Source organism: Meles meles, chromosome 21 (genome assembly GCF_922984935.1).
Source record: "Meles meles chromosome 21, mMelMel3.1 paternal haplotype, whole genome shotgun sequence".
Lineage (NCBI taxonomy): Eukaryota > Metazoa > Chordata > Mammalia > Carnivora > Mustelidae > Meles > Meles meles.
This window is the reverse complement of record NC_060086.1, coordinates 42,529,817-42,545,907: the sequence shown is the minus strand read 5'-3', so window position 1 is coordinate 42,545,907 and position 16,091 is coordinate 42,529,817. Positions and strand designations below refer to the sequence as shown.

Below are 16,091 nucleotides of genomic sequence, written 5' to 3'. Positions count from 1 at the left end.
CCGTACCAAGGATGGCAAGAGCCCACCATCTCCGAATCCCCACACAGCCCGTCCCCAGGCTCCTGCTCAGGCCGCCTGCGGCAGCAAGTAACCATCAAGGGGCCCTGGAGGCTGACCCCAGGCCACGGAGGAGCGGGCGTGAGCAGGGGGGCAGCAGCACGGGGCCGGAGGAGGGCCAGGGGTCGGAAATGGCCCTTCTCGTGGCCCCGTGGGGCAGCTGCCTGCTGTGGGGGCACCACCGGGACAGGGACGGCGACAGGGTAGCCCCAGCGCCTCCCGCTCAGGAAGGACTCCCGCAGCCTGGGGGGAACACGCAGGGGCCTCGAGGGCACACTCAGGCTGGAGGTGGGCACGGGCACAGCGGGGCGTCGTGGGAGCGGCCGTTTCGGGGAGCGCCCCGCAGACTGCGGAACTAGCAACGGTCTGAGGAGCCCCTCACAGAGCCTGCCCCAAGGCGGCCACAGAGTCCACCGCGCCGAGGCCAAGCTCCCTCCTCCCCAGGGAGGAGCCGCTCCCCTCACACGGCCCGCGTCGGGGTGCGGGTGGGGGGCTACGTACCACCAGGACGCCCTGCAGCACGCGGGCTTCGGGGCTGGGAGTGGCGCGCAGGCCGCAGATGGGCTCCTCGGCCGTCACACGCAGGCTGAGGCTGGCCTGGCTGGCGCCGTTCTCCACCACGACCTCGACCGTGTGCTCGCCCTCGCGGAGCCCGGGCAGCTCCAGCACGGCGAACAGGGTGCTGTTGGCCTCGAGAGCGCAGCCGGGCAGCAGGGCCGCCACCGCGGCCGGGCAGGCGGCCTCGAAGGGCGCGCTGACGTTGCCCCCAGGCCAGCGGGCTGTGGCCGTGGCGCTGGCGCCGGCGTCCACCCGGAGCACCAGGGCGGAGCTGTCGGTGGGCACGTAGAGGCGGCCGTCGTGCGGCGTGGGGTAGGCCAGCCGCAGCCCTGCCACCGGGGACAGCACGTCGAAGCTGCAGGACAGGTTGTGCATGGACACGCTGTTGCCCACGGTGGCCCGCACCTCGTAGCGCCCGGGCTGCCGCAGCCCCGCGTTGGGCTGCGGCCCCAGCAGGAGGGTGAGGCGCTCCGTGGTGGCCAGGAGCCGCAGGGCACAGACCCGGCCGGCCGCGGCTGCCTCCAGCTGCGCGGGCAGGTGGGACAGCCAGGCCGCAGCAGTGCTGGAGAAGTACGGGGCCTCGGCTCCGGGGGCGCCCGGGGCGGCCGAGCAGCTCAGAAGAGCGCCGGGTCCGGCATCATGTTGTAAGGCGATGAGGTCTCCGGGGAGCAGGGGGCTGTCCTGGCCGTGGAAAGCGACCTGAAGGAAAGAGACGCAGGCGGTGTTGGGTCTTCACAACGGACCGCCACTGGCCGGGGTAAGGGGTGCTACCCGGGGCACCGAATCAGGGGCTCCAGCAGGTGGGCAGGTGGGCAGGACCTACGGGGCCCCCCAAGCACTCATGGCAGAGACAGATGGGACAGGCGATGGGACAGGCGCTGGGACGGGGACATGCGCAGGGCATAGGGCAGGGACGCAGGCGTGAGCGGGCCCTTCCTGGACAGGGGTGGGGCCTCGGAGGGACACAGCAGTCAGAACAAGCGGAAAGGCCGGAGCTGGTAGTTTGTCCTGCCAGGACAAAGACAAGGACAGAACCAGCGCGGGGCCGGGGAGTGGGAGAGTGCGCCATCTGTCCATGTACCCAGGCTGGTGACACTCACCGAGTACTGGGCGGGCGGCCCCGCCGGCACAGAGAACAGGAACTCTCTCCAGAGCACATAGGAGGCCCCAGGGAGTCCCGGCCCTGACGTGGACCCATTGGCACAGGCCCGGGGGCGGCAGGGGTCATCCAGTGGGAGGTGGAGACCAGCTCGGGGGCACCAGTGTCCTTCCGGGGCGCACGCAGGGACAGACTCAGTCTGGCTCTCCGGGGACCTGCTCTCAGGCTCCCTGCTGCTTCCAGGGGCCACTGCAAGGAGAAAGAGGGGTGTTGGGGCCCCGGCCTGCTGTTCGGCCATGGTCAGGGACAACCCCACGATGGCAGGTTTTTTTTTTTTTTTTAAAAAGATTTTATTTATTTATTTGACAGAGATCACAAGTAGGCAGAGAGGCAGGGGGTGGGGGGTGAGGAAGCAGGCTCCCCGCTGAGCAGAGAGCCCGATGCGGGGCTCAATCCCAGGACTCCAGGATCATGACCCAAGCCGAAGGCAGAGGCTCAACCCACTGAGCCACCCAGGCGCCCCTTGACGGAAGGTCTTGCCAGGCAGCAACCCGGGCCCCCAAATCACCCGTCTACCCCTCCTGGCCCTGGGCTGGAAAACGGACCCAGGCCTGCCCCACACAGGCTATCCTGCGGGTCCCGAGCCTGAGTCCGTGTCTCTGTGGACACCACCCTGCCCACCTCAAGGCTGGATACCCGTCCAGCGGGCGAGGGACCAGGGCCTGTGACTGCGCGACAGCCACCACCCGCCCCCGGACAGAGCCCCACCTGCTTCTGCCGTGGGCCGCAGCAGCTGCACCCGGAGCTGGACGGGCCGGCGGAGCTCCTGGGTGCCCAGCTCGGCCACCGTGAGGAAGGCGTCCCTGCTCAGGCCCAGGCTGGGGAACACCATCATCTGGGGGACGGGAGGCGCTGCTCAGCTCCACAGACCCCGACCCCAAGACCACAGACCCCAGACCCCATCCAGGCCGGCTCCGAGGGGAAGGAGCCACCACACGGGGCTTCACACCAAGGAAGACAGTCACTCGGGAAGAAAACTCAGCTCAAGACCGTCGCTGAGCACCCGTACGGCCCCCTCGTTCTGTGCGGAAAAGGCTCAGGGGCACTCGGGGCTCTCAGACACGGGGAGGGGGCGCTGCTGCTCTCCGCGCGGCGGGGGGTGGGGGCACGGTCTCTACCGGGCACACGGGACGTCATTAAGGCCCAGAGACAGCACCTTAAAGGGACACAGCACCTGTCCTGGAGGGTCCGGGGCTCCGCCTACCTCGACGAGCTCCTGGGGCGCCGAGAGGGCCTCCCGCTCTGCCAGGGGGCTCAAGGGGCCTTGCAGGTCCCCACTGGGCGCCCCCACGAGGAAGGTCTCCGCGTCCCACACAGGCCCTGGGAGCGGCAAGCGTGCGGTGAGGTCTCGGGCCCAGGAAGGCAGCGTCAGGGGCCCAAGGCGGGGCCAGACCTGGGACCGAGCCCCTTGGCAGGGGCCTCCCAGCTGCCCCCCAGCTCGGTCTTGTTGGGAGCTGCTCCGCTCAGGACCACAGGTGCTCGGCCACACCTGATGGACACTGAGCAGCTGAGCAATGAGCCTGAAGGATGTGACTGTCCTAGGGCGACAGGAGGAGCCCCCGGGGCGGCCAGAAGCCCCTGTGCGGTGGGGGGGGGGGGGGGGGGTCAGGGACAGCCCATGAAGGAGCTCCCCAGGATGGCCAGGGAGGGTCGGTCCTGGTTGAGGGCAGAGGGTGACCCGAAGCCCCCGGGGGCCCCGGCGCACCTCCAGGCCGCAGCTCGCAGACATAGCTGTGGGGCGCCGAGCACAGGTCCGTGTTGCACCGCCCCGCGGGCCCCAGCCGCACGCAGCGCTCGGCGGTGGCGGGGTGCGGCTCCCCGGGCAGCCAGTTCTGGCAGCTCTCCAGGTTGAAGGCCTCGCCCTGCGCGGCAGAGTCTGCCTCTTCCCCCTCCACAGCGGAGAAGCCGATCCACACATCCAGGTTCCTGCAGGCAGGCGGAGCGGAGAGTGGTGCCCAGGGTCTCCCCGAAGACAGGCACCCTTCCAGCGGTCCTCTCTCCAGGAGCCGGCTCCTCGTTGCAGCCCCTCAGGCAGGCCTTGCCCCCCTCCCCATCTCTAGATGGGGAAACTGAGGCTCAGAGACATGACCTGGCAAGCAAGGCCACGGCCGTGTCCACTCACACCCATGCCTGTGGAGCCCAGGGCCCAGGGGAGTGCTCCCGGAAGGAGGCCTCAGTCCGGGCGAGAGCGGTGTCCTCTGTGAGCAGTCTCCGGGCGGGGAGGCCCCCGGGGGCCGCAGTCGGATGAGTGGCCGACTCTCGGCTTCCGCTCGGGTCATGATCTCAGGGTTGTGAGATCAAGGTCTGCGCTGGGCCCTGAGCTCAGCAGAGGGTCTGCTTCTCCCTCTCCCCCTGCCCTTTCTCTCTCCCCCCCACGCCTCAAATGGGTAAAAAAATATATTTAAAAAAAAAAAGGCAGCTCTAAGTGTAGCATTTGGGGAGCAAAACCCCTGCATCTCAGCCCCCCCCAGGCTGCTCCCCCAGCCCTGCCGAGGGACGAAGACCCTTCTGGAAGGAGGGCTGACAGACACGTGGAGAACTGCGGGAGAGGAGTGAGGTGCCAGGGTCAGAGCCAGGCACTGGGGCCCGGCTACTGCCAGGGACCTTGACCATTCTGGGCCTCGGTTTCCCCTTCTGGACACCAAGAACATCCAGGGTATGAGCCACAGTCCGGTTGGCCCCTCCCAGAGCCTCGGGGAGAAACGGGCACAAACCGCCGGGGGCGGGGGGGGGCAGTGACAAGGAAGCACCTTTCCTCACGGTCTGGGGGGCCAAGGGCAGCCTCCGTGGTCACAACAGAACCGGCCCTACCCCTGCCAGGAAGGGATCAGCGGGGACAGCAGGGGTGGAGGCCGCAGGACCTGCACGCATCCCCCACACCCACAGCTTTGTCCCAAGAGCTGATGGTGTCAGCCGAGCAAGACGGGGCGCCTCGGCCGCCATCGGGCCAGCCGCTGGACTCGGGCCTCTGGCCACCCCCACCTCTCCTCCAGCCCCGCCGCAGCGCTGCGGGGACCCCCACCTGACAGCCTCTCGGGGGGGGGGGGGCAGGTACCTGGTGACCTGGGAGACCAGGAAGCGCTGGACGGCAGGACTGTCCACCATGGCCAGGGCGGCCCCGGCCCAGGCCCGGCACTGCCCCTGTGCCTGCAGCCAGGCGGCCTTCTCAGCCCCCAGGCGGTAACAGTGCCCGTTGTCGGGGAAGATCACGCTGTCTGGAGGGCAGAGTGGATGCACCACTGGGGGGCCAGCGGGCAGAGAAGGGGCGTCAGCATGTGCCCAACCAGCCCTGCGCCCCCACTCCAGCTCCCGGGGGTGAGCAAGGGGAGGGACGGCCCAGGCCCAGGCCCAGGGCACCCACCCCGGGCCGGCTCCTCGTCCACAGCCACGATGCTGTACGTGGCCCGGAGGTCTGAGCCACCACGGTTCCGGACGCCGAGCTGGAGGGTCTCACCGCTGCGCACCGAGGCCAGACACGAGAGCTCCAGGGCTGTGGGAACCGCCTCCACCCGCACCTCGGCCTCCAGCTGGGCCGAGCCGGCCCCCAGGGCCAGCACCACCGTCACGTGGTAGCGTCCCGGCAGCACGTAGCGGTGAGTGGCGGCCGCACCGGCCAGGTCCACCCCGGGGGAGCCGTCGCCGAAGTCCCAGCGTGTGGAGCGGACGGGCAGGGAGGCGGTGACGCGGAAGGCTGCCGGCTGGCCAGAAGCCAGGGGTCCCTGAGGCCCCAGCAGGGCAGCCCCTGGGGAGGCAGGGAAGGTGTCCTGCAGGACAGCGGGGCCCCGGCAGGCAGGGGCGAGGGCCGACGGTGCGCGGGAGCAGAAGGGCAGGCAGGCCGACGAGGTGTTGGGGGGCCGGGCCGCCCCGCACAGGCACCAGCCCTGGTCTGAGAGGGCCCCGAGGCTCTGGCCAGCCGCAAAACAGAAGGCCCCGCAGGCCTCAGGTGTGAGCGGGCCCTCGTGGGCAGCCGAGAAGGCCGCCAGCAGCACGGCGCCCGAGCTGTTGTCAGGGAGGCAGGCGATGTAGTCCTCACCTGCACGGAGCACACAGGCTGGTCCCCGCACGCCCGCTCCCTGCGACCCGCGTGCCCCCCCCCCCGCGTGCCTACCTCCTGCCCCCCCCCCCCCAGCCAGCTGCTGGCCCGGGAGCACCTACGGGGACCTGCCCAGTGGGAAAGGCCCCAGCCGGCCCGCTCCAGCCACACTCACCGCAGCCGCCATCTGACAAGGGGACGCCGAGGAGGGGCAGGCCAGCGACGGGGCTGGGCCCGGCACACGTGGCCGCCTCCGGCCGAAGCACGCGAACCCGCTGCTCCTCCGCCCAGCGAGGCAGCCAGGCCAGACCGCAGTCGCACTCCAGGGGGTTTCCGCTCAGGTTTCTGCAGGGCGGGCCGGGCCGGGCGCTCAGCAGAGGGCAGGGCGGGGGCCGGGAGGAAGGGTCGCTGCTGGCCTCAACCCAGGGAGCAGGGGCCAGGGGCGCCCTCCCCAGCGCAGCATGCCGCCGCCCCATGGTCCCAGACGAGCTCCAGCAGGCAAGCATGGGGCCCCCAGCGCCTGCTCTCAGATGGGAATGGGCACGGAGGCCGGGTCAGGAAGGCAGGGAGGGCACCTCTGACGCCAGAAACAACTTACATCTCAGTTAAATTAAATAAATTAGCAAATACTCCTTCTTCTAAAGTGGAAATCTTGTTGTTACTTATGTCCCTGGAAGAAAAGGGAGGATTCAGCAAGGTTGGAAAGGAGCCCCCGGAAATGCAGCGGGGACAGGCGGCCGCCGCCCCCACTCCGGCCACTCACAGCTCTGTCAGAGCAGACAGGTTTGCCAGGAGCCCGACGTCCAGTGCCCGGAGCAGGTTGTGGGAGACATCTCTGTGGAGCAAAGTGGTCACCGTCAGTGCCGGAGCCCCAGACAGGCACAAAGGGGACCCGGGGCCACCCCCAGAGGCTCCCTGTGCCCTCCAACTCCCTACTTGAGGCCAGGACAGAGGATCCCAATGACTGGACTATGAGAGGGCTGGGAGCCCGCAGGACTCCGTCCACGCCCTGCCCTACGCCCCTTCTCTGCCCAGCACGAGGCCCCCCAACAGTTCCAGTCCCCCACCCACGTGCCACGTGGAGTCTGGAACACACAGGGCAGCCCAAGGGTCTCCAGGGCCAGGGGCCTTGCTGTGGCTAGCGTGGGGAAGGGGGGGTCTCAGAATGCCCCCGAGACACAGTGTGGCACAAGGACCAGGTAAGCAGGGAGGGGCCCCAGGGGACCACCTCCTCTCAGAGCTACGGTGACAGGCCACAGCAAACACCAGGGTTGACAGGACCCCAGGACAAACACCGGCGCGGTCTACAAGGCAACACACAGGTTCAACAAGAAGCATGGCCTGGCCGAGTCGCGGAGGCCGGCTGAACTGTGAGGCGGGCGCCGGGTCCCGCTGCCCCAAGTTGGGCCGGACCCTCCAGAGACGGCCTGGGCACGCTAGCGCCAGGCCATGGCGGGCCGGGCGCGAGGCGGCCCTCCGTGAGCCCCAGGAGCTTCAACACCAGCTGGGACCAGGGAGTGGGACAAAGCCCAAAGCCACAGGGGACAGTCCTGCGGAGCCACCCTGACCGAGAACACAGGAGGGCGCCCCCGCGGGTCGCAGCGTCGAGCATGGGCAGACCAGGAAGTAGGCCACGCACACAAGAGGTGCAACCTCCGCGCAGAGCGCCGCCAGCGAAGCCAGACTGCGGGCCGGGCAGCGCTGGCCGCGTCCACGCGGGGTCCACTCTACACACGCACGGCTCCCGGACGGTGAGGAACCCGGCCCGGCCAGGAAAACCAGCCCAGGACGCATCGTTCACCCAAGACTCACCGAGGTCACAGAGGCGAGGAGACACACCCCAACAGCAGTGGCCCCAAAACACTCTCACCCCCAAACCGTGAACGGTTCAGAACCACCACCCTTGGAGCTGGCGACACCCCCCGGCCAGGAGGGTCGAAGCCCTTCCAACGACACGCTCTGCGGCCAACCACGCATTGTCCTTCCCGGCTGGGAGGCAGAGACCACGATCGCACCTACCCATCCCCCCCCCCCCCGACCTGGGGACGCCGCCGGTCACCTGCTTCACTGCGCCCTCCTCACCTGCTCCCTCCCAGGGCCCCCGTGACTGAGGAGGCCTGGGGCTCACCCGCAGAGCCTCTGCCCTCGCAGGTGCCATGCTTGCCCTCGGGTGTCCCCAGAATGCCTCTCCCGGGCCCTAGCCCGGCCCCATGACCACCGAGTCGTGCAGAGGCCGAGGTCTGCCCACGCCTCCTCCCGGCCCAACGCTTCCCGCTCCTGCCAGCCCAGCTCGTCCTACACTCGGATCCCGCCCTGCCCCACCACAGCCTGGCCCGGGCGCCCTGTCCCTGGGCACCTGGCTGCCGCAGCCGTTCCTATTAAGGCTCCTGAGGCAGCCTGGGGGTGTCCAGCTCCCAACAGCCACCCTCGGGGATGCCCCAGCTCCCGATACGGCAGGACCTTAGAGCGCGCTGGTGTGGAAACAGGTCCTGCTGGGAAAGCTGAGGTGCACGCAGGCCCCTGCAGACATGGGAGGAGGGGGCCCCGGTGCTTTGCAGGCTGGGCTGCCCGGAGCCACACCCCCGGCCCAGCTCCTGATGCCACGGACCACGTCTAGAACCAGGCTCCGGAAATGACCCCCAGGCCACACGGGGTCACGTGGACACCACGAAAGGCGGGGGGCTGCGAACAGGACTGCCGCGGGGCCACTCCACCATCCTGGTCTGGGTCCTGTGACCCAAGTGGGGAGCCAGGCCCAGTGGGGCTCCCATCCCCCTGGGAGGTGAGGCGGGCAGGGCAGGAACTCCCGTGGGGACCAGGTGGGGCCGGGGCCCGGGGTTTCCACCTGGAGCAGCCCCCCCAGTGCCAGGACCAGGATGCCACAGACGCTCCTCCCCTCCCCTGTGGGGAGAGACGGGCGCCCGGAGCCCATCCAGCAGCCGGCGGGGGCAGCCCCCTCAGCACACAGACCAAGAGAAATCCAGGCACAAAACCAGCCCCTCCCCCGCAACTGTTCAACCTAGATCTAAAGAAAGTGCCAGAAAGGGGTGCGCCGTGACAGCTCCAGGCTCGCGAGCAGGCGAGTCCCCTGAGTTTTCCACACTCACGGGGCCCCTGAGTACGATAAGTGGGGTGTGCAGGAATGGATGGACAGGCTGCCCCAGGGGGCCCAGTGGGGGCCTCAGAGGGGAACGGGAGGCCCATCGAAGAGGAGGCTGGGGCAGCGAGGCCTCCTCAAGAAGAGGCACTGCCCCTGACATGGGCTCGGGCCAATGCCCTGCCCTGTCCCAGCTCGGTGGCCTGACGCGGCGCTGGGCTCACCGAGCTCGGGCTTCCCATCTGGAGGAGGGCGGGCATGGAGAGACAGCGTGCGTGCGTGTGGCTATGCGCCCAGGTCTGTCTCCACCCAGAACTGGGGCTCCAGGAACACCAGGGCTGGAGAGGCCTTTGGGGGCCAGGGGACATGGGGACAGGACCCGCTGGCAAGGTCACCTGCGCCCCCCACCGTGGAGCCTAGACTGCCCTGTCCCTCCTCACACGTGGCGGGGGAGGGGTGCCTTCTGCCTGGCGGGCCAGGCCTTCCTCCGGGTACTCAGGCTCACCACGGCCCGCCCGCAGCCGCTCCTGGGGTGGGGGGGGGGCAGGCCAGGCCGGGAGACGAGTGAGAGGCGGCCGGACTCCCACGCACGGTCAACCACGATGCTCTGGCGTGGAGTGGCCGTGGCAGGAGGAACCTCCTGGTGTCCACGCCTCTGAGGAAAGCAGTGGGCTGCAGGGCGCAGGAAGCCACAGGGAGAGCGTCCAAGAGACGGGGCCGGGGGTGGCAGGACAGGAGGGTGAGCACGGGCGAGACCCACCAGGGGCTCCCGGGGCAGCTTCCCAGTCCGGGCCTCAAGCAGAAGAGGAAAGAAAAAGGAAAACCCCTCAAGTGTCCTGCACATCCTGTTCTCTGCAAAGTCCTCATGACTGGCAGCTCTGAGGACTGCTGGTGGCGCCTGAGACGCCCGGCAGCGGGGGGGGGAGGGGCAGGCCAAGCTCAGCGTCCAGGCCACGCAGCCAGCACCCACCCTGGCCCGTCGGGACACGGCTGACCCTCACTGGCCTGTGGCTCTGAGCCGCCCTCGGCCAAGTCCTCCACCCAGCCCTGCCTGGCCCCGCGGCCCCATCGAGGCTCCCCTCACCCTCACGCCAAAGGCCCCACCATCAGTCATCACACGCAGTCCACGCACTAGCCACTGCGCTCCCTGCGCTCCAGGTCCCAGCCGAGCCCCTTGCCCCCAGCACTCACCTGGGCCGGCCTGGCCCCTGAGGCACAGGAAACATCAGCTCCCCCAGGATCCTGCTCAGCCCCAGGGTGTGGGAGCAGCTGTGTGGGGCAGGGGGTGGCTAATGGTGCACACTGGCAGAGGGGACACTGGGGGGGAGCTGTGGGGGTCACCGGGATGGGGACATGGGAAGAGACCACTGGTGGGGTCCTCGCTCCGTCCCACAGCCCCTTGTCCACATTAGTTTTGCCATCGGCATGCTGGTGGAAGGCCAAGGAGGCCTTGGGCCAGCCCTGCCCCCATACCAGGGTTCCCCAGGTCCCACAACTGCAAGGGAGACACAGCAGGCCCAGGGAGACCCCGAAGGAAGAAAGTAGCAGGGCTGGCCAAGCAGCGGCCGGCCCCTACCGGGAGAAGGGCCAGCAGCCTGGCTGGACAGCACCCTGAGAGGTCCTGGGCCAAGCAGGGCCCACACTCCGGGCCAGCTAGATGCTCCCCAGCCCCTCCAAGGCCCACTCAAGTCAACTCCACAGATCCCAAGACCAAGGCCGGAGGGGTCAGGCCAGCTTAGGGAGGAGGTGGGTGACCTGGGGACCCACACATGACCAGGTAACAGGCACACACCCATGAAAGCGTAAGACACGTGTCACCGCCCCAGGCCCCAGGGACCAGACTGAGAGGCTGGCCTTCCTTCTCCTCCCCCACAGGGACCAGCAGTCCACTGGGGAGCCCAGGCTATGCCCGTGTTCGCCCTGCCTTCCAGACCAGACACTGTCATGAGGGGGGACACCAGCCTCCCCGGGAGTACAGGCGCCCAAGAGCAGCTCCTGGACATCTGGGGATGCTCTTTCCTGCTGCAGGCAGGAGCTCAGGCGAGGGTCCTTGCCCCCACCGCAAGCTGGAGGTGCTCGGCAGAAGGTGCTCAAGGGCCCCCATGGCGAGCAACGGCAGCTCCCCGTGCCCCGCCCGCACATGGCTCAGCACCTGTGTCCCAGCCCTGCTCACATCAGGGCCCCCGCGGGAGGAGGGGAGAAGGGGCTGCGCCCAGGAGACGGGAACGGGTCAGGGCACATGAAGGTAGAAGCCGAGGAGGGGTGGTCACGAGCAGGTCTGGAGCGTGCCCGAGCCGGGGTGGCTGCTAGAGCAGTCTGCCCTTCTGGAGCTGAGGCACCAGAGGCCCCAGGGAAACTGCGACGCTGCCCTGCAGCCCTGAGCGGCCTCAGTTTCCTCCAGTGCAAGGAGAGGAGTGGCCCGTGTGCCCGTTCCCCAGTCCAGATGCTGGGCGGGGTCTGGGGGGCAGCCGGAGCCCCCAAGGAAACATCTGCACATTCCAGACACATGTGGTCAGCGGCGGGGGCGAGTGCCAGGCCCCAGCCCGTCACCCCCACCCCTGCGCTGGCCGCCGCACTGGAAACAGGGCTTGGGGGGAACGGACTGTGGAGGGGCCGCGGCCGAGGTTATGTAACCCACTCCTCCCAAGCCAGCAGCTGCCTCCTCCCTCCTCTGGGAGGACAGGACAGCCGCGCTGGCGGGACAGAAGGTATCCCGCTCCCCTCCCGAGGCCCAGGGCTCCGTTCTCCTCCCTCCATCACCAGGAATCACGGCCCTGGCTGGCCGGTCCTCTCCCTGAGGCGCTGCCAGGTTCCCCTGAGCCCAGCAGGGAGGACCCCCCGGACACGTCCCCTCAGGAGCCAGGCCTGGCCCAAAGGGGAGTGGCTATAGCGCGGTGCTGGCCCTGCCCCCCACCCCTGGGACCCAGGGCTGGCGACGCTGCGTCTGGGGGGGAGGCTGGGGGATGGAGGGGGCCAGGCCGCCGGGAGCACCAGGACAGTTGGAGGAGTGTAATAACCTCATTCTGTTTTCGTTCCGTCTATTTATGGTGAGCAAGGCTGGCTTCCAGGGCCGGAAATGATGATGTGTAAATTAATGAATTCAAGTTTAGGAAGGAGCAGATTTGCAGACAAACATGCGGACTGGGCCAGCCGGGGAGGGGGCAGAGGCAGGCTCTCCAGGGAGGGGCCCGCCAGCCCCAGGGCGGCAGCGAGGGGCTGTCTCAGCCCCCAAAGTGAGGGGGAGAGGCCTGCCTGGGAAGATCCCAACCTCACAGCGTTCTATGGGGCCCCCGGCACCCGAGTCCTGCCCTCCCACGACTGAAGTCTCACCAGGACGGGCCTACAGAGCCCGTGTGCCGCGGCTTCCCACCTAGGGAGCCCCTGCGGCGGCAGGCTAGGACAGGGAGGGGAGCTCAGACCTGCAGGGAGGGCCCGAGGGTGGGGGGGAGCCCTCCACACCTGGACAGACCAATGTGCTCCGAGCAGCCACCTTCGCAGCCTTAACGAGACAAGGTGCGGGCCCCCCCAGGAGAGGTTCTGGGGATTTGGGCCCCACTTCACGGTAAGGGGAGGCAAAGGACCAGACCGAAGGGTGCCCAGCCTCCCTCCAGATCCAGCACCCGTGCTCTGGAGCTGCGCTCAGACCTGTCACAATCAGCCAGGCAAGGAGTGACTAGCCCATTCCACAGCTGGGAATGCTGAGGCTCGGGGAGGCGGCCCTGCTCGGCCCACCATGCGTCCCCAGAATCAGGAGACTGACGGAGAAAGGCTGTGCTCTTCCCCATCCTGGCTGGGGAGCTGGCACGTGGCCTCAGGCTTTCCAGCCCAGCGTGGCTAGCCATCCCATCGCCCCCTCAGCTGCTGGGCATGGCCCGTGGCACAAACCAGCTGGCCCAGGGCTGCAGAGCGGTTCGCAGGCCCTGGACGCTGAGGCCAACGGTGCTGTCAGCCTTGCCCTGAGCACTGGCCTCGCTCTCTGCTTCCGCCAGAAGCAAACGAAGCCCTTCCCAGGGTGGCCCCAGAGCATCCTTCAGGGCACAGGGGGCAGCTAAAGGCAGGGACACCACACTTGGCCAGGCCTGGGCCCACAGGCACCTCGGGGAAAGAACGAGCCCTGCCCACCTTGGCCACAAACGCAGCCCCTTCCCTGGCACGGGCGGCTGGGCACCACTGGGCCCCTTGGCAGAGACGGCTGCCAAGCCACAAAGAACGAGGTGTTCCGGGAAAAAAGGACGTGAGCTGCATTTTCCAGCTGCGTTCTGTTCAGCAGCAAGACTGCAAGCACGCTCGGCCAGCGCCTCCGCGGCCCACCCCGTGGACACGGCCCTGCCTCGGCCGGCCGGAGAGGCACAGGCACCCGGCTCCCAGGGCCAGACGGCCGCCGCCACCCCAGACGGCAACAGGACAAATGGGATGTTTTCATTCCAGAGTGTTCCACGGGCTGGGCCCGTCTGGGTTCCTGCTGCTGGCGCTGGCCGCTGCAGAGTGTTCCGGAAAGGAAAATGTGCATCTCCATCCAAAATGGATTCCTCGCTTGAAACCAAGCCTCAGCCCGGGTCTTGCTCAAGAGCCAGGGTCTCCCAAGGGCCGCAGGGGAGCACAGGTGGCCACAGAAGCCCTCCCCCGTCCCGTGGGCAGCCTGTGGGGGCGGGAGCCAGTCCTCCAGGGACACCCGGCCAGCTGTCAGAAGACGATGGCCAGGGACAAGTCGCCCAGGGCCAAGGGCAGAGCAACCAAGAGAGGAGAAGGAGGCCCCTACGGGAGATGCCCTGGTCTCGGGCCCTGGGAGAGGGAAACAGTCTCACTGACACCACAGTGAGGTCGCCAGGGTGTGCCGGGCATGTGGCAGCAGAGGCCAGCGGTCGGGCCAAGGTCGGGCACCAAGCGGCCGTTGTGGTCCCCCCAGCTCCCAGAACAAGGTGAACACGGGAAGCGACGCATTCTAGTCACACATCAAAGCTTCACTGTGCCCCAAATGCACACCTGAACGCGTCAGAAACACGACTGCATAAACTGAGACCCAAACACCAGAGGAACGTGCCAGGGTTCCGACTCTCAGCAGCGGCACGGCCGTGTGCTGAAGACGCTGAGGTCAGAGCAGAGGGGGCAGCGAGGCTCGTGGACCTCGGGCCTCCCTGGCCCCCCCGGGCCCCACTATCTGGCATGTGGTCTGAGCGACGCAATGACTGGCACACGTGCTCAGGGGTCCTCTCCGTGCACCCGTCAGCAGGGCAGGTGGCAAGGACCCATCTCCTGGTGGCCAGTGCTTGGGGACAAGGTAATGGGCTCTGAGGGTGTGGACAGAATGGAGCCGAGGGGCTCTGGCAAGGGTTACAGCTACCGTGGCCCCAGCACTGAGCCCCGCGGACACGCCCACAACCCCAGAAAGGGCCTCCACTTACGATGCCCACCTGGCGAGTGAGGGGACCGAAGCTCGGGAAGGCTGAGTGACACGGCCAAGGTCATGCAGGAAATGGAGGAGCTGGGATATGAACCAGGTCTGATCCAGGGGCACAATCCCAACTCCGGGGTCCCCATGCCTCCCTCCCAGAACCAGACAGGAAGTCCGTGGGAAGGGCCGTAGCACAGAGAGCAGAGGGACACCTGAGGACGGAGTTGCGGGGAAGCGTTGAGCCAGCAGCCAAGGCCGGGGCCCAGAGCCCAGCCGGTCCCACTCAGTCCCACCGGGGAGCCCCCCACCGCCAGCCGCAGGGGCCAGGCCCGTGTGCAGCCCCGGGGGTGTGCCATGTGTCTCTGCCACAACCCCCAGCTGTGTGACCCCAGGAAGTGACAACCTCGGGGAGCATCAGTTTCCTGGTCTATAAAATGGGACCAAGAGTGCTTCTGAGCCCACAGCACCGTGCAACATACCGTGACAGAAAGGACACAACAGGCTTTGCGAGGAGCCCAGCGCATGGCAAGCACGGACAGAGGGGACGACCCAGTGGCGGGGAGTGGGGCGCACACCCATGGCCATGTCCAGAGATCTGGTCTTCCATTCGGAGCCGCCTCACATGGTATAGAGTTCCCAACTGTGAAGCGGACAACTCGCCAGTTTCTGGTGAGTTCTCGAGGTCGGGCGACGAGTACCGTCTCGTTCCACTACAGTCTCAGCCCCAAACCAACACCCCAACCCTGCCCCCGCCGGATACACCAGTCTGCTTTCGGCTTCCACGGACTGGCCTGTTCCAGACGTTTCCTACCAGGGAAATCATTCCACACGTGGCCTCTTGGGTCCAGCTGCGTTCACTGAGCACGTCTTCGGGGTCTGTAGGGGTTGGGGCAGGTGCTGGGGCTCCTGCGGGCGGCTAAGTAGCGCTCCAGCGGGTGGGAGACCACGTTCTGTTGCTGGACCCCTGTGCTGTCCCCCCACGTTCCGGCTCCTGGGAACCCTATGCCATGCGCATGTGTACAGATTTCCGTGTGGACCCAGGTTTCCCTTCTCTCGGGTACACACAGAGGAGCCGGCAGACGGCTCCCAGCACGCGCCCTGTGCCGCGGCCACCGGCAGCAGTTGGGGGCCCAACGTGTCCACAACCTCCAGACGCCAGCTGCCATCCGCCTTCGGGAACGGCCGTGCACACGGGCGTGTGGGGCATGGCCCCGCCCCCCTGCATGTCCCCGGAAGCCGCGTGCACGGCGTCCCACTCGGGCTGGCGGGGCAGGTGTCCCTCTCTGGAGGTACGTCCACTCGGACCCTTCAGCCACCTCCCATCGGGCCCTTTTTCTCACTAGCCCGGAGAATCCACAAGAAGCCCGGCGGCTGCGGTCTTCGGGTCTTCAACAAGCCTTCTGGCCGCCAGCCCTCGCCAGGTAAGAGGCTTGAAGGCGCTCTCCATGGGGCAGCGGCTTGGTGGCTGGGCACGCTCCCCTCGAGGGCGGGTCCTCTGACTCCCAGGCACCGCCCAGCCCCCCGAGGCTTGCTGGAACTGGGTGCTGGGTGCTGCTCCCTCAAGAAGCGAGCGCTGCAGAGGCAGCCCGAGCCTCCCCATCAGCTCCATGCCCCGGCAGGGAGCCCTCCTACAGCATGTCCTCCTGGCCACAGCTCCCGCCAACGGGCATCCGTGTGCCCTCGGGAAACAGCCAGTACACATGCATTTACGTCCTCAATTCCAAACACCAGGCGGCCATGCTGCGCACCTCAGGGAACGTGAGAGCGAGAGCTGCCAGGCATGCAGGTCGCCCGG

At 67.9% G+C, this 16,091-nt stretch overlaps 1 protein-coding gene across 2 annotated transcripts in view; it reads right to left on the bottom strand.

The window, feature by feature from the left end:
- PKD1 (polycystin 1, transient receptor potential channel interacting) overlaps positions 1-16,091 on the bottom strand; it is a 41,181-nt gene that overhangs the window by 21,013 nt on the left and 4,077 nt on the right. Inside the window, exons 2-11 of one of the 2 annotated variants that reach the window (XM_045992781.1) lie at positions 6,571-6,642; positions 6,406-6,477; positions 5,983-6,152; positions 5,136-5,807; positions 4,830-5,013; positions 3,480-3,700; positions 2,979-3,094; positions 2,483-2,609; positions 1,716-1,963; positions 559-1,314 (exon numbers count right to left, since the gene is read on the bottom strand). In XM_045992781.1, coding sequence (XP_045848737.1) covers positions 559-1,314; positions 1,716-1,963; positions 2,483-2,609; positions 2,979-3,094; positions 3,480-3,700; positions 4,830-5,013; positions 5,136-5,807; positions 5,983-6,152; positions 6,406-6,477; positions 6,571-6,642 — 2,638 coding nt within the window. The remainder of the gene's footprint in view (positions 1-558; positions 1,315-1,715; positions 1,964-2,482; positions 2,610-2,978; positions 3,095-3,479; positions 3,701-4,829; positions 5,014-5,135; positions 5,808-5,982; positions 6,153-6,405; positions 6,478-6,570; positions 6,643-16,091) is intronic. The other variant, XM_045992782.1, reaches the window with a different exon arrangement.